Source organism: Hippopotamus amphibius, chromosome 6, assembly GCF_030028045.1.
Source record: "Hippopotamus amphibius kiboko isolate mHipAmp2 chromosome 6, mHipAmp2.hap2, whole genome shotgun sequence".
NCBI classification, from domain to species: domain Eukaryota; kingdom Metazoa; phylum Chordata; class Mammalia; order Artiodactyla; family Hippopotamidae; genus Hippopotamus; species Hippopotamus amphibius.
Genome location: NC_080191.1, coordinates 81,521,027 through 81,546,880, shown reverse-complemented (window position 1 = coordinate 81,546,880; position 25,854 = coordinate 81,521,027). Strand labels below are relative to the sequence as shown.

Here is a 25,854-nt window from a genome sequence, read left to right as displayed (position 1 = left end):
ATTCTACTTAATCATCCCATTAAGTAATTTTTCCAACTCACTTTTTAAGCTAGACATTTCTCAGTCTGGGTATAAATTGTCACTTTCGGAGAACAGAACTTACCTGTAAACCCATCCTCACCTTCCTCTCTTCCTCCTTGACAAGGTTGACTAGGTTGTGAGTTAGTCATCACAGTGGTACAGGAAAGCTTTTACATCTTCCTACCTGTTAAGGTTTTATTGCTACAAGTATAGATCATACATCAGAGGCGTGGGATTTATCTGTAAATCTCACTGTCTCTGCTTATTCTGTCTCCTTAATCAACACATGGTGGCTGTATGCCTGCTTTGTAGTTAAACTGCCTTCACGTAGTTTATGAGGCATTAAGAGAAGCCTGCCAGACTTCGTAGTAGACTTTCTGAAGTTGCTTTAACAGGTACTTGTGAGACTTACAAAGATGCATGTCTTAAAAGTTAAAGCATAAGTGATAGTCTTTTATTACATTTCATCCTGTGCTGTGATCCACCGGGTGCTTTGCTCCTGCGTGGTTGCCTTTATTAGGTTCTGAGAAGTGTGACTCTTGGGAGAGAACTCTAGAACACTAATGGAAAGCACGATGCACTCTTACATTTCTTCTGCATTTATTTTCCATCATCTACATTTTCTTTCTTCTGAGTGCAGTGAATGATCTGCATGTGTTAAACTAAACTCAGTAAGACTAGACTTTTTTCTCAGTATAGTCAACTTGTGTCCTTATCCACAAAAGGCTAGGTTGTTTCAAAAACACTTTTTTAAGAAATGGTCTCTCCTGTTCACATTTATTGATAGAGGGAAAGAATTTAGTCTTTTAAAAACACATTGTAATACTTAATATAAGAAAAAATGCTTTTTTTTCTTACAAACTAGCAACATAGAATATTTTCTTCTGTCTTTTGGAACTGTATGTTCTATCTGACAATTGGTTACTTATGTTAACTGCCACTGCAGATTTCATACAAATCAAGTACAATTTTATTTCAAAGCAATTAATGTTATCTACTTCATTGAGTCCTACAAATATTTATTTTTTAAAAATCTGGACTATTTTATTCCTCCATCATTTATACTATGTTGCACTATTATTAATTACAAGGGTTGCTCTATCCTAAAATATCTGTACTCTTATTTTCATATGAAACAGATGCTAAGACATAGACTACCATCATTTGGAATGTCTATTTCGAATCTAATTATTTCTACTTAACCATTAAGAGCACTAGATCTATTTCGCACAGCACAATTAAATTACACAGTCCTTAGTGTTAACCAGCCCATTTACTTACATATGAAAAGCAATGAAGCCAGATGGCCTTGTTTTTCAAGAAAGAACACAACCCCTGAGCACTTTCCTGGTGGTAACCACCTAGTAATTGCTGCTGTGTCTCCCTCACTCCTAGTAAGGTCTGTAGTCATAAGCAGAAGCTCTTCAGAATACACACCTCACGGAAGCAGAGGTACCAGCATCCTGGCTACTGACATGAGATCTGAGAATGCCAACTAACCTCAGGTGCATGACCAGGTTACTCTGCCACCCTACTGAGCCCTGCTCGGACTCACTCTCCTAAGGACTCTTGAATGAGGTTTCCAACCCGCTTGTAATTCTCCTGCTGCCTGTTGTCTGCTTGGATCCCCTCTGCCCTGGGGACAAACAGGCAGGGCCAGGGGGTGCCTCCCAGTAGGGGGAACGATGCTGAGCTGTGCATGCACTGGATTGTCCTGGCTCCATTGCCAGCCAGAGGCGAGAATTTGTAGGATGCTTGTCCTGTGAAGGGCTAAAGCCCTAATTAAGCGTAATAACTCCAGCATTCTAGTCCAAGAGGATGCCCACGGGGATGCGATGATGCCGCCCAGTCTCTAGCAGGGGATCATCCAGTGGCTGGCTGCTCACTGGCCATTTGAGGAACGTGTGCATCTGGTAACAAGAAGCCCCTACAGGGCAGGTGTGCCTTCTCCTCTAAGGACAGCCCACAGGCGAGAACCAGGGGCAGGACACCGTCAAAGACCACTGCGGCCTTTGGGTTACTTTTTCCAAAGAGAGGCCTCCTTGTTGTCTCTTGGCAATAATCTTTGGCAATCTTCCTAAAAACACTGTTACATAAAGCTTCCTCAAAAATCATGTTCACAGGTATCACACACAAAAAAGCCAAAAAGTACTGAAAATTTCAGTGGACTAGTGAAGAGTCTATATTTTTAATCCGTGTGTTTTCAATAGCAGCCACCTAATCCATTTGATAGTCATCTAATCAAGGTGCTCTGTTGATTTCCAAAGGGGACATGAACTAGAAACATTAAGGAAAGTGAGTCTTTTGTAGGAGGACACAAGAATAGATTTTTTCCTTAAAAAACAAAATTTTGCTTGGCTAAAAAGGTCTGGATTAGGATGTTATTCTTAACTGTCATACAAGTATGTCAGAAGAAAGTGAAAACATTACATCTTTTTCTTTCTGATTTAGTGTGTAATGTGTTGAGTTCACTTTAAAACAGTTCTAGAAAATTTTTTTAACATTAGACATTGGCAAATATTCATGTAGTTTAGAAGGACAAAAGGGGAAGACGAACCTAGAACTCATTTATATCAACTTAAGTGCCTTAAATAGTACTGATATTCAGAAAACAATATTATTTCCACTTTCCATTAATTCCTAAAGACAATCTTAAATGTTTTATAGGGGTAATTTTTAAAAATATTTTATAGGAGTATTTGTTTTTAAATATTTTGTTACTGTAAATAAACCATGGTGGATTTAATGCTGCTACTTATTTTAGATTTTTTTTTAACTTTTTTAGCAATTGAAATTTTTAAAAAGAAAAAATTAAATTTCATATGAAATGGTTTTATGATGTTTTTATCAGTTTCCTATTCATTCAGCTGGTGAAGGAAAGAGAGATACCTTAAAAGTTAGAGAAATGATTTGATATTAACTAAATCCAACCTTCTATACTAATTAGCCTGTGTTAGTTCCAGAAAAGGTAATGGATTAAAGTATAGTGAGAACACTGTCAATGACAGCTCTGTCGACTTAAGCCATTCATTCATGTAAATAAAGGTGCAGAGGTGTGTTCCTCAACCAGAGCATCATAAATTTAAGTGATGGAACAGATTTGCTGAAACCAAAAAGAGATTTGAAATTCTTACTATTAAAAAAGAAAAAAAGAAAAAGCTTAAAAAGACTAGACACTTTGAGCACCGTCCCTTTGAGGGTTTATTTAAACATCATGAGCTTTGGATGACATGGAGAACGCAGTCTGGGAATCAGAAGATGCAGCATTACGATGTTACTGATGCTGTCGCTGAATGCATCCACCATGTAATCACACATTTGTCAAGTATGGAGAAAGCCTTGTCTGATGGAATTGTGTTAAGAGCCCTGAACCACCCGCCCCCATTGCAGCCACTGGCCTGCTCTCTGCATGTACCTTCTTCAGCCAGTCCTGCCGCTCGGCTGTGTCTGCCCTTCGGAGCAGAGCTGTCAGCTGCATGGCCAGCGTGTTTATCATTACCAAGACCTGCTGACCAGCATAGTTCATTGTTTGATGTGTTTTCACGTAAACACCCCCACAACATGGTGTCTTTTTAGAACATCATTTGTTAAGCAACTAGGCATGGAAAAATCAATGTTACTGTTCTTGTTAGCTACACAGCAAGCACATTTGCTGTTGGCATGCTACAGTTGGCAACAGTGGACGTGGAGGAAAGTGGAAAAGAAGGGGTTCCACTTGGTCTCAGATAATCCGTGTCCATGAGAACCACTGCCTCCATGTCCCACGAAGGCTGCAGCCGGACTGCGGGCCTCAGACCTGTCCTATCCACTGCTTCAGGCGTGGAGAGCCCTGGGCCCCTCACTCCATAATGGTGTCACTTTTTTTTTGCATAAAAATAGAATGCATTTTTTAAAATTTGTATTAGCGTATAGTTGATTTACAGTGTTGTGTTAGTTTCTGCTATACAATAAAGTGAATCAGTTATGCGTATACATATATCCACTCTTTTTTGGATTCTTTTCCCATATAGGTCATTACAGAGTATTGAGTAGAGTTCCCTGTGCTCTACAGTAGGTCCTTGTTAATTATCTATTTTATATATAGTAGTGTGTGTATGTTAATCCCAGTCTCCCAATTTATCCCTGCCCCGACAGCATCACTTTCTAATGAATGACAGTAGTTTATAAATGAACAATAACACAAACAAAATGGGTCCACAAAGCTTCTTATAGTTCATCTGATCCCCACAAAAGTCCCTCTGCTATGTTGCTATTTTTATCTCCAAGTTAGAGGCAAGGCCTCCAAACCCAAGTCTCTGATTCCAGCCTGCCCTTCCCAGCACATCACACCCCACTCGTGCTCAGGAAGGCCTGTGGGCGCACTCTGGGTTTTGCTGCCTTGTTAACACTTCCTTATCAGCCGACCACAGTTCAGGCCTAGCTGGTGTCTGAGAACTGAATGTGAACAAATATAATTTACCAGGAGCTGCCACAGCGGATCAATAACCTGTTGAAAACCAGGAAACTGTGTTGGTGAACACGACATCTCATTCCGTTAATCAGTCATCTTGCTCGTTACAGGCTGGGGCTGTTCTACCTTGTGTGGTTTTTGTCTCACGAGAATGAATGTGGTGTAAATGTTGGATGTTTAATATTGTCCGCACTGCCGCCAGCCGCTCTGAGGCTGCATGCATCTGGAAATCATAATCTTGCCTGGAATATCAAGCGCATGCCGCCTGTAGATACGTGTGCATGTGTAACTGTCATCCCGTTTTCCTGTAGAAATGTTTTAGAAATTACAGGGATACGCTCCCAAATAAAAAACAATTTTTTTAAGTCTCAAAATTGAGGTTAAAGCTAAAATCTGTTTCCAAGACAAACACCAAACCAGTTCTCGGGTCTTTCCAGTGTCATTGTGCACAAACCGCTGGGCTTGGTCTCAGGCCTTCGCTGAATCCAGGAAGGGTGTGCAAAATGAGATGCGGAATGAGATGGACTTGAACGCAGAGAGATTGAATAAAGCTCCAATTTTCAATAAGGGAAAAATGTATCACTGCACCCCTACTTGCTAAAAATATTTTGTGTATTGAAATACGTGCTCATATACAGTTTTACCAGAGCATTTACCCATGTGGATGGGAGGCACTGCCTGAAACGCACTAATGCTGCCCTGTGCTCCGCCCGCAGCCAGAAGCTCAGCTTCAAGGAGCGCGTGCGCATGGCGAGCCCGCGGGGCCAGAGCGTCAAGAGCAGGCAGGCCTCGCTGGGCGACAGGCGGTCCCCCAGCACGGACATCACCGCCGAGGGGAGCCCCACCAAAGTGCAGAAGAGCTGGAGCTTCAATGACCGCACCCGCTTCCGGCCCTCGCTGAGGCTCAAGAGCTCCCAGCCCAAGCCGGTGATAGACGGTAAGTCCGCCCCGTTTCTCCATAACCCCGTTTCACTATATGAACGAGGTGATGAAGGGGTTAATTCTCCCTGGTGCCGCTAGGAGAGAGGAGAGAAACCCAGGGAAAGAACTGTTTGTTTTTTCGGAAATTTATTCCCTGCATTGGGCGAGTGTACAGAACAGAAGTTTAGTTTTGGAAGCAACTTTGGCAGCTAAATCTACATTTCAAGGAAGTCAGACCCAGTGTTGTTAATTCTTTACTCGTATCTACAGCATATTGGTATTTCTCAGGCGAGCTCTGTATCAGGTCAACAGGACTGTGCTTGTGATGCGCAGGTTGTTCCTGACCTGCAAAGGCCTGAAGATGGCCAGGGGCTCAGGAACCTTGAGACACAGGAAGATTGGGACAGACCCTTCCTGGACCCAGTGAAGGTGCTGTTCCTTTTCTACTGGGCCCTGTTCTCCCCTGATTCAGAGACCACTGCTCATCTTCATTAGAGAGATTCTCATTGAAAGTTCTTATCTACAGTAACTGGAATTCACTTTCTTCTCTCGAGAGGAGTTAACCTATTTTATTTATCACAATATGTGGCAGAAGCTTACTTGCCAACACATTTTATCGAGTGCCATATAATTTTCATGTTTATGAAATAAAACATTTTCTTTTTCATTTAAGATTAGCTTGGCTTTCCTTTTAAGAATGCCCCCTGGGATCTCTTATCCTGGGCAAAGAACCAAAATCAAATCGCGTCTTCCATTAATGCATAAAAGCCCGCAAAGGCTGTCAGCCCCGCCTTGCTCACTCCTGAGCAGAACTTGCATTTTCCCAGGCCCTGAGAGCCTGCGGGATAAAATTAACAACTCAGGGTCATGATCACAGTGACCCCAGGCTCCCTCAGCCCTGGGCCCTCCCAGCCCATTCAGAGCTCGTGGGGCTGCCCCCCACTCTCAGGGGAACCCCCGAGGTCCCCTCCTCACACCTCCCATCCTGCACGCCCAGGGATGCCAGGCTCTCCTGGTAGCACCCAGAGGCTGACCCAAAGCGGCCCCGCCTGGTGGAGCTCACAGCTCCCACCTGGCTGCAGACTTGACCCCCAGGCTGCTGTCCACCTCACGCTGTGCTGAGGTGGGAAGTGCTCCCTCCCCAGCACTGGACACCCTCCTCCAAGCCCCCGAGTGTCCGGAGTCACTGGCGGCACAGATTTTCAGTGTCCTCTGGTCTCCACACTTTCCTCCCTAGGAATTTGGCTGAAAGCCCATGAACAGCTGAGTCAAGAGTTCCCAGTTACAAGGCTTGTGTAGCACTCAAGATAGACTTGCTGAACATAAGTGGACCCATCATTTCTGGAAGGCAAGTTGGCAACAGATATCAAAAGCCTTTACATCTGCCTAAGCTCAGATGCCTCCCACCCACCAATTCCATTTCTAGGATACAGTCGATATAATGAAATAGCAGACATTAGAAAAGATGCTACAAGTCAGAAATATTTAAATAGAAAAAGGATCACAGAAAGTAAATTGTTCCATTTTGGCTATGTGTGTGTGTGTGTGTAAATTCATGTATCTATAGTAAAAGTTCTGGAAAGATTTACAACAGTGAATGAACAGTTACCTCCAAGTGGTGAGATTATAGTTATATTTTGTTTCTTCGTGCTTTTCATTTATATTTCCTATTATTTCTACATGTAGAGCTTTTGTGATAAGAAAACAGAAGAGGATTTTCTATTAAAAAACCAGGCCCTCCTTTCAGACACTGCACTCTTCCCTTCCCCGACTCTGGGGGCCCTTGGTCTAACTGGTGGCCATCAAACCGCTCTCGTAAAGTGGAGTTCCTCCTGGTCTCAGTGCTGGGGACCAGCCTTCACTGAGTGTAGATGTGTATTGTCTAATGAGGTTTGACAACACCTACTACAAATAGAGCTGTATTAGGCTCTAGGGCTGCCGTAATGAAGTCCCACAGACTGGGTGGCTTAAACAACAGAAACTTACTTTCTCACAGTTCTGAGGCTACAAGTCTGAGATCTCCTTGGGTCGTAGACAGCCACCTTCTCCCTGTGTCTCACTTCTTCCTCTCTCTGTGCATTTCTGTGTCCAGATTTCTGCTTCTTAGAAGGACACCCGTCATATTGGATTAGAGCCCACTCCACTGACCTCACTTTAACTTCATTATCTCTTTAAAGACCCTGTCTCCGAATTCTGAGGGGCTGAGGGCTCGGACTTCAGCATGTAGAGTTTGGAGGGATGCCATTCAGCCCATACCAGAGCCCCTGCAAACCCACAGCACAGTACCCATGGTGTGGGGGGAGGGCAGGCCCGCAGCTCCAGCCCGGGGTCCACAGGTGCTGGAAATGCATTCATTGCCCACAGTGGGTCCTTACCCTTCCAGCGTGGGCTACAGAAAGCATTGCCTCCATGCTGTGAAGTCCTTGTGGTTGGCTGAACACATCTAAATGTAAAACTCATAGAATCCTGATTCTGAATATGGAAAATAAATTACACTTGTATGTTTGGCCTGAGGGAAACCATTTTTCAAAGACTCCTAGAGTCAGCACTATCCATCACAGTGTTTTCAGTTACTTCAAAGATGTCTCAGAGGTCAGACAGTTAGAAACAGAAGTCCTGTTCTCTTCCAGGCCACAAATTGGAAAGGTCTCCTGCCATCCATTTTCTGCATCATATCGTACAAGTGCAGTTCTGTTTGGTTAGAAGGGAATTGCTTTTCCCTGTCTGATGCCTGTCTGAATTGGTTCTGAGTCCCCAGGTGGCAGGAGGCCGACTGCTGTCCTGTTGAAGTAGCATTGTTGGCCACCCACCAGCACAAGATACCATGACTCCTGACTCCTTGTACTCAATAGCCCAGAACCTTGACCTCTGATTTACCTCAACGTTAGATCTTGGAAAAGCAGAAATTCACTTTTTATAGGAAAAAGAAAATGAAGTAGCTATCAAGTAAATGGAGACTTCAATTTATACATTTTTATTTAAAGTGCCTCTCCAGGTTTTAAGTATTTCTAAAATCCACTCATTACCTATAGACAATAATATATAATACTGCAGCCAACTCCCAATTATTCTAGATCTATTTGCTCATTCACTTCTGGGGCTCTTTTTTTCTCCTCTTTTTCCTTTACATATTTTAGGCATTTCAGTGCCCATTAGCAGCTCAGGGAGAGTGGATGAATAGCAGAAAGAAAAATAGAAATTCAGACTGGCCTTGAAGTTAATAACTAAGTTACATTTGGAAAATAATGGGCCTGTAACTGAACAATAACATAATAGAAAAACAAAAGAAATGTAAGGTTAATCTGTAAATTTTAATAATTCCTGCCAAATCTGATACACTTTACTACAAATGATATTAATTTTATAATTTAATGACTCTTACAAAAGGTCATTAAATATTCCATGTTGTTTTTATTTGCTATAATTTTTTATGACACTTACATGTTCTATTTTAAAAGGACACAATTTTAAATTCCACATCCCTGTGTACCAGAGAAGTAGAAAGTAACAGGCAGGTGTTGTTGCCAGAAATTTACAAATAGCAAAAGGAAGGAAGTAAACTGTGAGGGCCTAGGGTGGTGTTGCCATAGCAATTTATTTTGACCAATATGTTATGTGTAGTATTTTTAGTTTATAAATCCAATAGTAAGAGATAGAAAAGTTCCATTAGTCAATCAATAATATTTAAGCCCCTTCAGATAATCTCAAAACATAGGTAGAATATGGCTATTTTAGAGTCCACGTATGATGAGTATGAGCATGCAGTTGTTTTCTTTCTGTGTCTGGCATATTTCAGTTGGCCTCAAATCCTCCAGGTTTATCCACGTTGTTGCAGATGGCAGGGTGTCTCTTTTTTAAGGATGAGTGATACTCCATCGTATAATTTATACCCAACTTTATTTCACTATATGTGTGTGTGTGTGTATCTCAAATCATCAAGGTGTACTTTTTAAATATGTACAAATTTCATTTTAAAAATACAATAAAAAGAAATTAGGTGGGTTAAAAATGATATTTGTATTTCAACATATAAGAATAATAATAATGATAAAAGTAACATTTATCGGCAGCATTGTTCTAAATGCTTTACTTCCATGATTTCACTTAATTCTTCCAGTACCCCTGTGAGGGGGGCATGTCATGATCCCCATCTTGTGAACGAGGGAGCTGACACCTGCCCAGGCCTAAGAGCCATGAGCAGGGGCGTGTCAGACTGTCTGATTCCCCAGCCCTCCTGTAGGACAGGTTTGCAGCTGCCCCTCCAGATGTCGTATCAGTTTCCCTTTAAGCATCTTTCATTTCTCTTTTTCCCCACTATTCCTCTTCCATCTTCAGCTGGTCAGACCCCCTTCCCTCAGAAACCATTCGACTTTGCCTCTGGCCCACCCGTCCCTCTCCCAACCCCAGCTGCCAAACCTGTGAACTGCATCGCCTTCAAAGAGTGGAAGATTCGGCACATTGGGGAAACAGCCTCTAGATGACCCATCTCTGTGCCAATCACGTATCTAGCAGGGGTCAGGATCACAGCCATCTGGCCTGTGTCTGTTCCCCAAGGAGGGAGGCAAACCATGAGGCCATCTGAGGTCTGTTTCCAGATACAGATGGTGGTGTCAGGAGATGGACGGCTGTCAACACAGACGAGCACATGGAACATGGCAGAAGCAAGCTCAAGGGATGCCAGGCAGCAGGACCCAAAGAATGAAATTAGGGAGAGCTGGGGGCAAGTCCAGGTTTCTGGTAACTAGTTTGCTGTCAGAGAGGCTTTGCGAAGGACCCGCTCTGCCGGGAACGCCTTTCAGAGCTGCATGGAAGAGCATGATAGTCTTAACAGAGAGGAGGGCGCCTGAGGTGGTTCCACCCGTAGAGCTTAAAAAACATCTGTTTCGCATACTACCCGTGTAACCCACATGTCTCAACATGTGTCATGTTGTTTCTGCTCAAGGGAAGTGCATCAGTTTTTGTGGAAAACCCTCAGGACTCCCGCTGCCTGCTCTAGGGGGCACATCCTCCTCGCCAGACATTCATGAGAAAGACAGGCAGCCCTGGTGCGGGAGACGTGCGGGCTCACCTGAGTGGAGGCTGGGGGCCAGAGAGGCGAAATTTCTCCCAGGCATGGGGGTTCCTGAGGCCCGTTCCCTTGTTCCAGGCACTGCCAGGAGCTCTTCCCTCTTCCCTTCTGCTGTCTTTCTCCCCCAGCCGGGACACCCACTAGGGTGCATTCGGCTGCAGTGCACAAGAGAAGTAGACTCAGTTACCTTAACCAGTAATGAAAGGTATAATCAGCACCACGTGAAAAGGGCTTCAGAGGTAGGACAGCTCCCAGCAAGGAGCTTCAGAGGTGGACTCCCTGGCTTCCCTGCCCTCGGGCCCCGAGTCTCCCTTCTGGGAGTCTCCGCCTCCTGTGGTCTGTGTGCTGCCTCCTTCAGGCTGGGAGCAGGATGGCTATGAGCATCTTCTCCACACACGGCACTTTGAGAGGCAAGAAGGGGACCACTCTAGGTTGTGGGGAAAACCATCCATTCACGTCTTACTTTGCAGAATCGGGTCTCACGCCCGAAAAGATCACTGGTTAGGAGAGCAGGAACTGGGGTCACCAGTCAGGATCCGGCATGTGTCTGCAGCCAGACTTCCCCGCAGCGCAGAGGCCAAGGGGCGGGCGGGAGGTGTGACTGGAGAGATGTAAGGGTTCGTGTTTGGGGATCAGCTTTTGGGAAGAAACCTCTAGTAGTGTCTGACATAGCTGAAGGTGGGGAAGAAGAACGTCCTTAAACAGGTTTCCTCCCAAGTATTCTGCCCATATGTCATTTCTGTTCCTTTAAGTATCTACAAGCCAGATTTAGAATTATTTTTTTGTTTATTATTGTTTGTTTATTGTTTCCTCCTTTCTTTCATCACCTAATCTCCACGAGACAGTGAGCGCAGACTGGCCTAAGTCCTTGTATTTCAAAAGAAGGACAACATGGGTAAAGGAAAACCTGGGGAAAAATAAGTGGATTTGAATTTAGATAATACAACCAGCCCAGACTGTGTGTTTGCTGTCACCACCACCACCAGGGGAAAACTGGGGCAGCCGCCTTCCTCACCACTTCTTCACTGCCCCAGATGCCTAGGGCCCCTTCTTCCCCTTCAAGTGATTGACAGCCAACCGGGTCTCACCTAAAATTGGCGAAAGAGTAGAAATGAGCCAGAGATGCCAGGAACCTCAACTCTTCTCGAAGATAGTGTCCATCCCCTTCCTCTCCTCTTTAACCTCTGTCCTCTGGGTTCCTGGCCCACAGTCTCCTAAAACTCTTGTTTGAGATCATCAGTATAAGATCAACGGGAACACTGGCAAAAGGGAAGCATTTTAGTGCAGTGGTTTTGACAACGAGCCTGAACTAACAGACTCCTGTACCCACGACGGGATGTTTTCTTCCAAGCAGCGCAAATCACAAGCTATCAACATCTTATACTTGATTCATCTGTGCACGTGGTCCTCTTCTGTGCTTCTTTTGCAATGTCATTTTCTTCCCTCATGTCTTCCTCAGTCTCCCCAGTTTACATAAAATGCCAAGCACAGCACTGCACGTAACCATTTTTCTTGATTTTCCGCATCTGACAGCCCAGCTTCAGCCAGACTTCAGCCAGAAAGTGTTTACCATTTTCCACAATACATGATACTTCCTGGCACTTTCTGAAATTACCTGATGATGACTCTGTGTCATGTGGACAGAATTAATTCTTGTGAAGGCTGTGTTCCCTCGGGGCTTCAGCTGGACCCTGGCAGGAATCCCTGACTGGGGAGCTCACCCACTCCTCTGAGCTCCACCTGGAACAAAGCCTGAGGGTTTTCTTTCACAGCAGAACAAAAGGGTTTCTTGAGAAAGACTGGGTCTAAAGGGTGGAAATTAACAGTCCACTCGATGCCCAACTTAATTGTTGGCATAATTCTGTGCAAAAGCCTGGAGGATATTCAGCAGGAATCTGAAACATACTTTCCGTCCTTCACCAAGTAATTGGTGAAAACCATTACCTGGAGGAATCACCTCAATTCCGGTGCACGGGTTTCTTTTCGCCTTAGTTGTCTGCGTTCCCCATTTATTCTGCCAGTCACTTTTCCACCCGGAGACAGATCCTGCTCCTCTCCTGTGTGTGCTGCACTCTTCTTGTCCCCCACGATCTGCTTCCGAGTTCCGGGGCTGGGAGGTTAGGGAGAAGGGCCATTTCAATCACTGGTCATAGACTCTAAGAGACTAAGTATTTATTGTATTCCTGGTAAGGGTTGCTTTTTCCGATACTTTTTGTGAAATGCCTGTTCCTCATTTTTAATTACTGGGGAAATGCATTTCTATTCTGATCAGACTGGAGGTTGTCTTGGCTTTCTATTCTAACCCAAGTATTCTGTGTCATAGAACAGGATTTCTGTCCAGATTTCTCTAGGTTCTTCCCCAATGTTTGTTGCCACCCTACAGTGATAGGGAAAATTATATTTGGTTCCTCTGTTGGGAAAAAAATAGCTCCCTGCTTAAGATATGAATTTTAAATGGATTCTGCCTTCTACCTTCCCGCAGAATCTAAGCTGCCTAATGACTTCTGGGGACAACCTTAAGCCATGTCTTTCCACCTTCGACAAATCCAGGTTTTATTGAGAAATGCAAGGTTGTGTAAATTGGAGCTCTGAATTTTGTTTCACCAGCACAGCAAAGTTTGTGTGCATGTGTACATGGGTGCTTTAACATGAATTAGAATGCTGTTATTAGTCATCTGTCGTTGCATCCAGTTTGCCCCAAACTTGAGGTTTAAAACCATGGACACTTACACTCTCACAGTCTCTGAGGTCGGGAGTTCAGCAGTGACTTGGCTGCGTGATTCTGGCTCAGAGCCACACCCTTGCTGGGCACGATGTCATCTCAAGGATCAGCCAGGAGTTGGGGTATGGGGGGGTCTGTTTCCCAGCTCGCTACAGCACTTGCTGGCAGGTCTCATTCCCTCCCCACATCAGCCCCTGCATCTGTTGCCTGGATGTCCTCATGACACACAGCTGTCAGAGAGAGTACGCAAGACAGAGGCTAGCATCTCATCACCTCCTCTACCTGCCAGGGCCACACAGACCAACCCTGGGACAATGCACAGGGGACTGCACAAAGCGGTGGGTACCGGAGATGGGCTCACTGAGGACCGTCTCAGCAGCCGGCTACACAGATGCCTTGGCATTGCTGGGTCTTGTAGGTGGCAGGTTTCCACCACTGCCTGTGGTCTTTCCAGGAAGCCCAGCCACCAGCTCCTCAACCCTTTCTGCTCTTTCCATTCCCTGCCTCCCTCTAGAGACATTTGGGCTTGTGGTTTCCAGTCTAACCATATCATGTCCAGAATCCTATGTATTATATTTCAGAAAAACCCAATCACATCCTGGTCAGCTTTGATCACATAACAACCAGACTGTTATGTTCTAGACTTCATGCAGCCTTGCAAAAGTCACATTGAGCATTTGATTAGTGTGACAAGAAATAAAAGAAAACGAGGAAGCAGGAAGCCAGCTTGTCAGGAGCAGAACCAAAGTTTTCTAACCTCTATCCCAGAGCTTTTTCTTTTACAACGTGCAGCCCATCTGTAGCTGCTTCAAGAGGTTGCAGAGATGTTCTTGGCCGCTTCAAAGAGCAGCCCCAGAATCCAGTGTGAATACCAGCCTTTAGCTCAGTACCAGGATGGTCTAGCAATGAGAGGTCCCACACCAGTGGAAGAGTCCACCCCTGGAAGCCTTCACCCCAAAGCTGGACCATCATCACTCAGGGACTCCGCATGCCTACAAGGTCAAGCCAGACAAGCCCAGAGAAACCTTCTTCCAAACCCAGGTTTCTGTAACTGCCCTTCTGGCTCTTCCATACCATCTCCTCTTATCCTCCCTGGAAAGTGGAGGAGGGAGGGGAGGACTGGCTGAGGGACGCTGTCCTGGCCTGGCCTCATCTCTCTTTGACGCAGAGAAAAGCGCTTTTCATGGCTTCTTACTTCTCACGAGCCCCACTCTTCCGCTTCCCTTCCACTGTTGGCTGCAACCCTGACTCTCCTGAGAAGTGTGTCCCATGTGCCCCACCTACCATGATGTGTGGGTGTGCATGTGTGTGTGCGCGCACTCAAGAGTGGAGCCCTCACAGAACAGTGCACTCCCTTCAACTGGCGGGTTCCCATTCAAGTCACCCGAATTTAGGGGACTTCCCAGGGCCAGCATTTTGCTGGCACTGAAGGAGCCAAGTAAGTAGACGTGACTGATTTGTCTGTAAGTTGTACCAACAGCCCTACCCCAGTGACAGTGTTGATCAGCACTTGGGGGAAGGCATCTTCCTTCCTCATTCTGCAGCCCTCACACTTTTCACAAAATAAGCATAAAGGTGGCTATTGCAGAAATCACAGAATTTAGCCTGTATGTAAGGGAAGGACTTTTCAGCTGCATGGTGATTTTTCATTCGTATATTTCAAATTATTTCCTTCAAAGGCACACTTAGTTCTCTGCTTATAAAGGAAAACCAATAGGACACAATTTTTAAATTATATTTAATTGCACTCATGGAGTGTTCTACTGGGAAAGGAAGGAAGGAAGGAAGAAAAAAAGGCCAGGACCCTTTCAATGGCTGACCCAGGAAAAAGCCAAGTTACCCAGACTTTGCTGTCTGTTATCTGCAGTATGAAGCTCAAATTGTTCTTAATTCCTTTTATTTTATTGTCAACGTCTAATTTTTCCCAGCTTTTCTTCTTTTGCCATCTTTTTGCTCTCTTGCAGTGAACAATGCATAATAGCAGTTCCTAAACTCTGAAAATGTAGAAACCTCAGAAGAATATTGCCTGGGGAAAATTAATCTCTGTACCTCTAGTCACAAAGATTCATTTGCACATGAAACCCTGAATTCCCCCGGTGAGAGATTTGCATCTTTCATTAGTCTTATGCAGTAGCAACTGGTGTACCACATCATTCTGTCCGAGCCATTGGCTAAGCTTTCCCAAGTTGCTTTGAACCTGTGTTCACATGATTTTGTGTTTTCGTTGAAAAATGTCATGACCTCACGTCGTCTTGCATTTGTATCAGTTATCTGTTCAGGCAAAGCTTTCCCCTCCCCCCAGATTTAGTGACTTCAAACAGTAACCCTTTTTCAGCCTATACTTCTGTCAGGCAGTTCTTTGGGCCTTGGCTGGACTCACGCGTACACCTGTGTCCAGCGGCTGGGCAGATCCATCTCCACTCTGTGTGGTCCCCCAGCCTCCAGCAGGTCTGGCCAGTTTTCATGGTGGTGGGTTCCCAAGAGAGTGTTGCTTGAACACAGGTCCTTGTGCCAATGCACAGTGAGGCCAAACAAGCTGAAATGTCAGAGTTTGGAGCAGAGAGGTTTATTGCAGGGCCTTGCAAGGAGCACGGGTGGCTCATGCCCCCAAAATCTCCGAATTCCGAATTCCGCAAAGGGTTTCTGCAAAGCATTTTTAATGGCCAGGTGAGGGAGGGGGCGTGGTTAGTTGTTGCAGACTTCTTGGTGCAAGAATCCTTTGTTCTTGCAGCTGTCTACCTAGGTCAGGTCTTGATGTTCCTGTAGACCTCCAACAAGACAAATGTTATTGTCTGTTCTGCAACTTTTTATCTCTATATGAATGGAAAAGTGTTATACCCTTAAAGGTCAGAGCCTTGAGGATGGGTTTTCCTGTGTATTTCAGGCTAGAGGCAACATTCTTAATTCAAAGCAAAAGCAGTAGAATACAAAGGTTAAAGTAAAAGAAACATTAAATATGGAGATAGACTTGTTCTCTGTTAACAGTAAGAGCAGTACCTGCAAGATCCGTTGAGGCCTGGGCTCAGACACTCGCAGAGTAACGTCCACTGCATCCTGAGGATCATAGCAAGTCACACAGACGGCCTAAAATGAAGTGGGGGGAAAGAGGCTCCGGTGTCTCAACCCACACCCGCCACTTTAGCTTACTCACTCCTATGTGCAGTTGGTTCTGTGGACACAGTGTCAATGTCAGAGGACACAACTTTGTGTTCCTCCCAGTGGTTTCCTTCACTTCCAGAGCCTCAGAAGGAAAGGGAAGGAAGACAGCATCATTAGCACCTAATATATATATGCCAGGCATGACTAGACCTTTTCCATCTGTTGGTTCCTCCAACACCCACAGAGCCATTTGGCAGATAAGAAAATTGAGACCCAGAAAATGTAAATAACCTACCCACCTTGCTTAGTCTAAATACAGAGCTAGAGTTTGGAATCACATTTAGGTATGATTGCAAAGCTCTTCACATCCTACTGTGCTGCTTCACAGGTTTCTTTCACATACGTCACATCACATCATGAATGAGTGAATGCATGAAACGTGAAATAAATCAGCTGTAAGATTAGTGTTAGTCAAATGATTTGTTAGCTTCTTTTTATATGGCAAATCTGCTTGGGCCATGGCCCTTAAGTCATTATATAAACTATAAATATTCTTTCCCATCCCTTCAGATGTCAAGGCAACACATTAGTAATTCCCATTCTTTTTTGAAAGCCACACTTAAACGTTGCCATCTCCAGCCAGGGTCGTCCAAATGGTACCAATGTTTGCATTTCCTGACAGTATCACTGCCCCGCCTAACAAGAATTGAAAGTTGGGGAAGAGTTTACCAGATCAATTTTGAATTCCCCAACAGATTTGGTTAATGAATAATGCAAATTTGTAATTCTGCAGTTTGTCCTGCCACTACAAACCATGACTATTTAACTGAGGTCACATGTCTCTGAATATGGTTCAAAGGAGACAGAGCTCATCTTTTTGGAGATAAGATTAAGTAAGTTCTTTTAAGTCACTTTGCCATGCTTCAGAATGTTTCTTCTGAAGGTGACGTACTGTCTTAGTCTAGAATGGCAGGAGCCATCCATCGGCCTCTTCCAATCTGACCTGGTTCAGTTATTTTATTGTGTGAGGAGGCCGGCTGAGATGGTGCTGGAGGCTGGACCCACAACCACCTCAGTTATCTGCATGTGGTTGGCCTTTTCTTTCTTTCTTTCTTTCTTTTTTTAATATTTATTTATTTTATTTTTGGCTGCATTTGTTCTTAGTTGCGGTGCCCGGACTCTCTAGTTGTGGCACGTAGGCTCTGTAGTTGGGGCACGTAGGCTTTCTAGTTGTGGATCTCGTGCTCAGTAGTTGCAGCACTGCTGTTCCCCTGCAGCATGTAGGATCTTAGTTCCCTGACCAGGGATTGAACCTGCAGTGGAAGGCGGACTCTTAGCCACTGGACCACTAATTCCTTGGCTTTGCTAGGATTATAAGGATGCTAGTTCTAATAAAGGCAGTCCTGCTGGACTACGAATTTGCCTTGCTTTTATTGTAGACAGTGAGATAACTTACTGGTGGAACTACAAAAGTCTACAAAAGTTGATCTCTGTGTTTATGAGTAAAAAAAAAAATGTTTTCACAAAGCTGTGAGGCTTATGTCTTTGTTTTCAGTTGAGTATGGTGAATTCTCAAGAAATTTTTTATGAAAATTAAATTAATCCAACACAGTGGTTAAAAACAGTTTTGGAATAAGAGAGAACTTGTTTCAAATCCCATTCCCCCACAAGGCTGGGTGAGAGGAGGCAAGTGACTTAACCTCACTGTGCTTTAGTTCGTTCTCTCCTTGTAAAGTAGCAGGAGGGAATTCCCTGGCGGCCAAGTCGTTAGGACTTCGTGCTTTTACTGTTGAGGGCCAGGGTTCGACACCTGGTCAGGGAACTACGATTCCACAAGCCGCACCATGCAGCCAAAAAAATAAAGTGGTAGGAATAAAACCTCCCCAATAGGACTGTTTGTGTGCTAATGAGATGTAATGCGTGTAATATTCCTGCCCACAGAGAACAGGCACTCAGTACACTGAATGTCTGGTTATTATGTGTTCACTCATTAATGGTAATTTCTGCGTTAATTTTAATCAGTTAACACCCTGGGCTTGATTTATTTGCATGTTTTCATCTTCCTTTCTTCCAGTTCTTGCTAGCAATTTCTATCAATGGTAAATGGAAGTTTAAAAGTTCTATGTTCATACAAACTTTATTTCTCTACTCCTTAGAGTGAGTTTTAGGAGTCTTCCTGTTAAATAATTTATATGATCACAGAAAGAATGAAGTCATCCTTATTATATCTCAGACTGTTTTTTATCATGGATCATTGCCTTTATTAGAGGTGACAGAAATAATTCACTTGTTCTGGAAGAGAGGCACAGTACCTGTATGACAGCACAGTACCTGGCACGTAGCAGTTGCTTAGAAAGTATTTACTGTGAGTGAATAATTAACAGATAATGAACAAACAAATGATTTAATATTTAATATTCAGGAGTCAATTTAATATTTAATTAAATTAATATTAAATGGATTGATATTAAATTGATATTAAATATATTTAATATTAAGGAGTCGACTCGTCGCAACTTCTTGATAGAAAGTGTTTTGGGGTTATAAAGTGCCCCCCCCACAAACGAGATGCATCACTGAAGCACCGAGTGTGATGTTATTGAAAGTGTTTATTGCTGAATCACTGAACGCTGAAGTAGTCAATAAACTGGGTATTTGAGTGATTTTTAAGAAGATAATGAAACTCCTGTACTGTCTTATGGTTGCAATAATTTTAAAAGAAGTATAAACGTATACTCCAGTGCTCCCTTTTGAATAAAGATGTAAATATAGTAACCCATGCAATTAAAAATAATTTTTTAAGTGTTTTTTCCTCTTCTCTTTATGGGCAGTTACTAGACAGTGTTATGGTGTGTCAGCACCTTTAGCATAGAGACCGTGTTAATTGTTTCTGAACACTCTCCAGTGCTTCATGTCATCACTCAAAACAGAAAGACTCCTTTTAATTAAGTGTCAGGAACTATCCATGAATTTTTGCTAGCATTTCTGCTAACCAGTAAGTAAGGTTAATTGACAGTCCCTAATAGAGAATCATAGAGAAATTTGTATCATATCATAATTAACATAATTTAAGATGCTGATGATGCATGAATTACCTACTCAGTCAGCATGAGTGGGGTCTTTGATCTTACAGAGAAAGTGCTCAAGTGCAGTAGTGTCCTACATAATAGATCCCTCATTAGGGTGAATTAGTATTTCTGAATGTTGCTAATTAGCAAGCCTGAGAACAAACACAAGAAAAATCAGGTTTTCCAAATTGCAAGAGTGCTAGTTAGTGTATTTGGTAAACACGGTTAGATTACCATTTTGACTGAATTCCAACCACCAAGTTTCCCGTGATCAGCAGGCAGTGACATGGTGTGTTTTACCTGCCTGGGAATAATCAGCTGTGGGCTACGTTTGTATTGAAAGTTGAGGTAAATCATATTTTAGGAAGTTACCAAGGAATAGGGATGCGGTGTCTATTTCTGAGGTATCTCTTTCTGAGGTGACTGTAGAAAGGTCCAGAACTTTAAAGAGAAAGCAATGAGGGTAACCCTCAGTTTCCCAGGCTTATTTCAGCTGATGTGGAGCCTACCCGGTGCCCACCCTTATGAGACGTGGGCTATGGACCACACACGTTTCCGTGTGTCACTTGGTGGGGAAGGACATGAAAGGGACAGAAAAAGAGTTTTTATCTTTTGTGCCAAATAGGGGGTGATTTTTTTAAATATCCAAGACAGAACCAATGATGAAGTTAGAAAGTAAGAAATAAGGAAGAGAAGCAAAAATGGGGGTTGCACCAGGCTGTAAAAGAGACGTGTCTACAGTCCTTTTCATTCTACAGTAGAGTGTCATGAAACCAAACTCACGAGGCTGGAAGGTGTGGGGTAAATGGGATGGGGTAGAACAGAAGAGGAAACAGACTGTGTCACAAGTAGTAGGAGGCAAAGTTATTGTATTTCATGAGACTTTCTGATTTTTTTCCAAAGAATTCTTATTTTACCAAAGTAATACATTTACCTACTTTTAAAAATCAAATAATGAAGATTAACATAAAATGAACCATGGACTTAAATGTAAAACATAAAGCTTTAAAACTTTTAAAGAAAATATAAGAGAAAATCTTCACGATCTGGAGCTAAGCAGAAATTTCTAAGACTTAGCGCCAAAAGCACAATCCATGAAAGGAAAATTAACAAAGTGGACTTCACGAAAATTTAAAACATTTGCTCTGCAAATTACCCTGTTAAGAGGATGAAAAGACAAGTTGCAGGCTGAGGGAAAAGATTTGCAAACCACGTAGCCAACATAGATAAAAAGACTCAAGACTCAACAGTTAAAAAAAAAATTAAATTAGAAAATGCGCAAAAGACAGAAATAAACATTTCCCTGAGGAGAGTATACAGATGTCAAATAAGCACAAGAAAAGATGTTTAAATTCACTTGCTATTAGGAAAATGCCAATTAAAACTATAAGAGATATCACTACACACCTATCAGAATAACCAAAATAAAAAGTAGTGACTTTTTTGCTTCTCTTCATTATTTCTAACTTCACAGAATGCTGGGGAGGACGCAGAGAAATGGTTTCTTGTAAGTTGCTGGTGGGATTACGAAATGATAGTCAGTCAGGAAAACAGTTTGGTAATTTCTTATAAAACTAAGCATGCAGTTACTACATGACCAAGAAATTGTATTCTTGGGCATTTATCCCAGAGGAATGAAAACTTTTGTTCATAGAAAACCTGTACACAAATGTTCACATCTTTATTGATAATAACCAAAAACTGGAAACAACCCAGATATCATTCAATAGGTGAATGGTTAGATTCTGGTACGCGTGTACCAGGGATACTATTCAGCAACAAAGGTGAACAAGTTATTGATGTGCACAGCCTGGCTGAATCTTGAGGGAATTATGCTGAGTGGAAAAAAAGCCAATTTCGAGAGGTTGCATATTACATGATTCCATTTATATAACATTCTCGAAATGACAAAATTATAGAAATGGAAATGCAGTTAGTGGTTGCCAGGAGCCACGGCGGGTGGGAGATGGGAGGGAGGGGTGTGGCTGTAAAAGGACAACATGGGAACTCCTGGTGGTGATGGAGACGTTCAGTATCTGGACTGTATCAATGTTAACATCCTGGCTGTGATGTTGTGCTATATCTTTGCAAGATATTATCATTAGGGGAAACTAAATAAAGGGTACACAGGACCTCAGTATTATTTCTGCAGCTGCATATGACTCCACAATTACAAACTTGAATTTATAGTAGGGCACACAGGACCTCAGTATTATTTCTGCAGCTGCATATGACTCCACAATTACAAGTTTGAATATATATTTATAACTAACAAAATTGAAAGTTTAAGATAATAAAAAAAAAGTCAAGTAATGTAAGCTCTTTATATCAGAATATGATGTTTCCCTGTCTCAGCTCTCCCCCAGGACTCCTTTCCAGAAGCAACCATTTTTATTTTTCATTTATTTCTTCTGATAATTACAAATGTCCATATTTTTTCAGTAGTATGTGCATGCAGATAACTTCTCATTCATCAATTTTGAACATTTTCTATTAACTTAAAATTCTAGTAAATGAATATTTAGCTCTGTTTTTCACTGTTTCCCTTCTGCAGACCCTCCCAACCTTCCAATCTAGGTTTTATAATTTTTTGATAAGTCAGAATTCAGTGTCTGCATTATACTTGTGTATTATATTGTACTACAACTGTTTGTTTTTCAGGTAGTAAATAAATGCCCTGTTTCTTGCTGTTTTTACTTTCATAATTCTTCCCACATCTTCCAATAATCTGTCAGTAAAACTGTTCACAAGGTCAGTTGTGTCAAACAATCTAGTTCCACTGTGGTTTTAATTGGAGACCCCATCCTCCTTTCAGCCACAGACATCAGCTTCTGGCTTCCTTTTGCTGTTCTTCTAGATTGCGTTCCCAGCCTATAGGAGCTCTTGATTTTGTCTTTCTTGATGTACTCCCTATGATGGAGGGCATATCGCTGACCACCACCATCCCAGTCCTACCTGGACGGGTTACCATCTCCACCGGGTGCACGGCGACCGTCCTGCGATGCCTGCCTAGTCTCCTGAGCCGGGGTCGTCCTCTCTCTTGATTTACATCCCCATTTTGATCAGGTGCATCCCCCAGGGACATTCTTGAGGAAAAGTACAAGGAAAGAAAATTTTTTTTGAAATCTTGCATGTCAGAAAATGGCTTTTTCCCATCCTCATGCTGCTTGATAGGTTGGCCTGGTATAGAATTTCAGGCCAGAAATAATGTCCTTTTGAAATTTTGAAAGCACTGCACCCTCATGTGCTCATTTTCAGGACTGTTAAGTCCAAAGCCATTCTGATGTTTGTACATGACCAGTGGTGTGATGTTGTCTATCTTATGTTTGGAACTTTGTAGGATCCACTTTTGTGCCCAGTGTTGTGAATTTTCATTAATGATTTTCCAGGGCACGGGTGTATTTTTATCTACTACAATGGAGACTTAAGGGGTCATTTCAAAGTGGTAATTTGTGACCTTCTGTTCTAGAATGTTTGGGGGCTTTTTTTGTTTGTTTGTTTTTTAAATGATCTCCTCCCTTCATTTTCTCTATAGTCTCATGGAAATTCATTATTTAGAGGCAGGGCTTGGCAACCAACCCTCTGACTTTCTTCTTTCTTCTCCCATTTTCTACCTCTTTGTCTTTTTGTTCTATTTTCTGGGAGTTCTGGCCAATTTTCTCATCCAAACTTATCGTTTCTAAAGTTCTTTATTGTTGTGGCTGTTTACTGACTGTCGTTGCTTCCTGGTTTTATTTCACAGATGTAGTATCTTGCCTTATCTCTGTGAAGATTTTAATAACAGTGTTTTCTTTTCCTTCACTGGACGATTTCCTCAGGTATTTAGTAAACCGTAGGTGTCTCCTTGTAGTGATGTGTGGGGTCCAACAAGGGTGAGTGTATGGTTGGGGCTGGTCAGCTTGGCCTTCCCTGTGGGTGGATCTGGGCCAGCTGTTTCCTAGAGAACCTCTAGGGTCAGTACCCTCAGCTCTTTCTTCTTGGGAGGGTCAGAGTCCCCAGAGAGAACTTCTCCAGACTCCTACCTGGAGGTAAGGTCCTGCTGCCATTGTTGAGATGGTGACCGGGCCCTAGTGGGTTCTCAGCATTCGGGCTGTATAAGGTCACTTGGTACCCATGCCTGAGGGATCCCTCGTCCGAAGCCCCTGCTGGAAGAGGAGGGGAGTCTTGCCCAAGGCTGCAGGCAGACTGCACACAGCCTCCCTCATCTCAGTCACCCCACAGGTGCTGCCCTGGCTTGTCTGAAGTGTGAATTTTGTTGGTTCTCGGCTTTTCCCAGACTTGGCATAGGGTTTTCTCTCTGGTGTCAGCTAGTCAGCTGCCTCACCTGCCTGGCTGCTTTCCTACTTTCAAAACTGTGTTGTTGCTGCCTCCCCTCCTGTTCTATCCTTTTATATGTTTATGTCTTTAAAAAGTATCATCACTGTAGTTTTAGTGAGCTTTTCAGAGGGACCAAGATTAGATGTGTACGTTCAATCTCAACCCAGAAGGGAACTTGTGTCGTGTGTGTGTGTGTGTGTGTGTGTGTGTGTGTGTGTGCTGGATCGCAGTATGAAATGTATTTCTTACTGTGCCTGCAAGTCAGGCAGATTTTGAAACTGATGCTAGGCCATGCCAACCACAAAGTTGTCAAGTCTAGTCAAAGGCCAATTGTATTTTCTTTATGAAAGTCTTCTAAGGAGCTGAGGGAGTTTTCAGGGTATATAGAGCTGTTTTTTCAGAATGTGGTAGTCACAGGACAATCTAGATCTAACTCTTTTTAGGAAAAAAGAAAAAAAGATCAGCTGCACTTCCTCTGGTAGTGTATTTGAATGTACGTCTTCATTTCTGTTGTGGGTACCATGACTTTATTTGGAGTCCCATATTTTCTGCTCCACATAGAGACTGTCATAATGCCAAAAAGTAAAACAAACAGCAAGCACAGATAAGTTATGTAGGCTCTATCAATCTGTAATCTTCAATTGTGCTAACAACATTTGCATCTACTTTGGTAAAAATACACAGGAAAATGCAATTACCTGTTCAAAATATTAAAATTAGTTCTTTAGAATATTGCTTTAAAAACACAAAAAGATGTTTTATCTTGAAACCAATATATGCCACAGATATGAATACTGGGACTTTTTTCCAATAAAAACGAATCTTTTATTTTCAGAATTTTTTCCTAATACTGTAGCATTTTAATTCTACAGCCTAGAAAAAATTTCATGAGAATATATTCACAGATGGATCAGAATTTCCTAATAGCGATGTATTTTATTTCTGTCAGAATTTAGTGAGATGATTTCCTGATTCTTAATAAGAACTCACTTTTCAACTATTTCCTCCAAATCTCTTAATTCAGAATCCAGAGAACAATGGTCACATGACTGAAATCTCACACTTTGTCCCTGCTGTACTAACACTGTAAAGCCCTGGGTTAAAGGTCACATTTGGAGAAGCACAAGGGAGTGAGTATCCAAAAGTGTCGCATGAAGTTACAGTGTATCTCACTGTAATATGTTCACATTTCCATTAGTGTGCATTGTTCCTGAAGAGGAAAATAATTCTGGAGGGGCTTCTTTATTATGTTTATATGGAGTATGTGGCTAGAGAGCCCTCTTGCTCATTGTACTGATGTTAAAATTATTTTATTATTTACTAATTGTAAATTTATAGGCTTAAGAATTTAAAGTGGACCTGCAGGTTGCATTTCAACCTAAAAATAAAAGTGCAGTATACAGTATTTATTCAGCAAATATTTCCTGAGTTCTACTGTAGAAGTTATTCATTCTTTTAGTTTAAATGTATTTTGCCTCTAATTTTTGTGGATCACTAGGAGAAAATCCTATTTTATTTGTTTATTTTTTTTAATTTTTTATTATTTTTTTAAACAGAATCAATTTTGGGGAAGGGTTGGGAGGTTTTTTTTTTTTATAAATTTATTTATTTATTTATTTATTGGCTGTGTTGGGTCATTGTTGCTGCGCGCAGGCTTTCTCTATTTGTGGAGAGCAGGGGCTACTCTTTGTTGGGGTGCGCAGGCTTCTCATTGCAATGGCTTCTCTTGTTGTGTAACATGGGCTCTAGGCACGCAGGCTTCAGTAGTTGTGGCTCATGGGCTCAATAGTTGTGGCTTGGACTCTAGAGCATCGGCTCAGTAGTTGTGGCACACAGGCTTAGTTGCTCCACGACATGTGGAATCTTCCAGGCCCAGGGCTCAAACCCATGTCCCCTGCATTGGCAGGTGGATTCTTAATCACTGCACCACCAGGGAAGCCCCAAAAATCACATTTTAAAATCTTATGAAAATTAAACACTATGAGGTAAAGTTAGATTTTTTTTTTTTCACAGTAGGATCTCAGAGTATATCTAGTCATGATAGATCACCAAAACAGACAAACAAAACAGTAAAAGAGAAAACAATAAGGCCAAAATCCAGAAGTTAGCGAGTGAGCTAAACTTTGTGATCAGTCAGAGAGATGGAGTGGATGGGTATCACTCACCCTGACTAGTTCCCTTGGTAAAT

At 42.6% G+C, this 25,854-nt stretch overlaps 1 protein-coding gene across 1 annotated transcript in view; it reads left to right on the top strand.

Moving 5' to 3' along the window:
- Positions 1-25,854, top strand: part of KCNQ5 (potassium voltage-gated channel subfamily Q member 5) — a 535,817-nt gene that overhangs the window by 475,053 nt on the left and 34,910 nt on the right. The window contains exon 9 of the mRNA XM_057738358.1: positions 5,188-5,408. Within this exon, the coding sequence (XP_057594341.1) occupies positions 5,188-5,408 (221 nt within the window). The remainder of the gene's footprint in view (positions 1-5,187; positions 5,409-25,854) is intronic.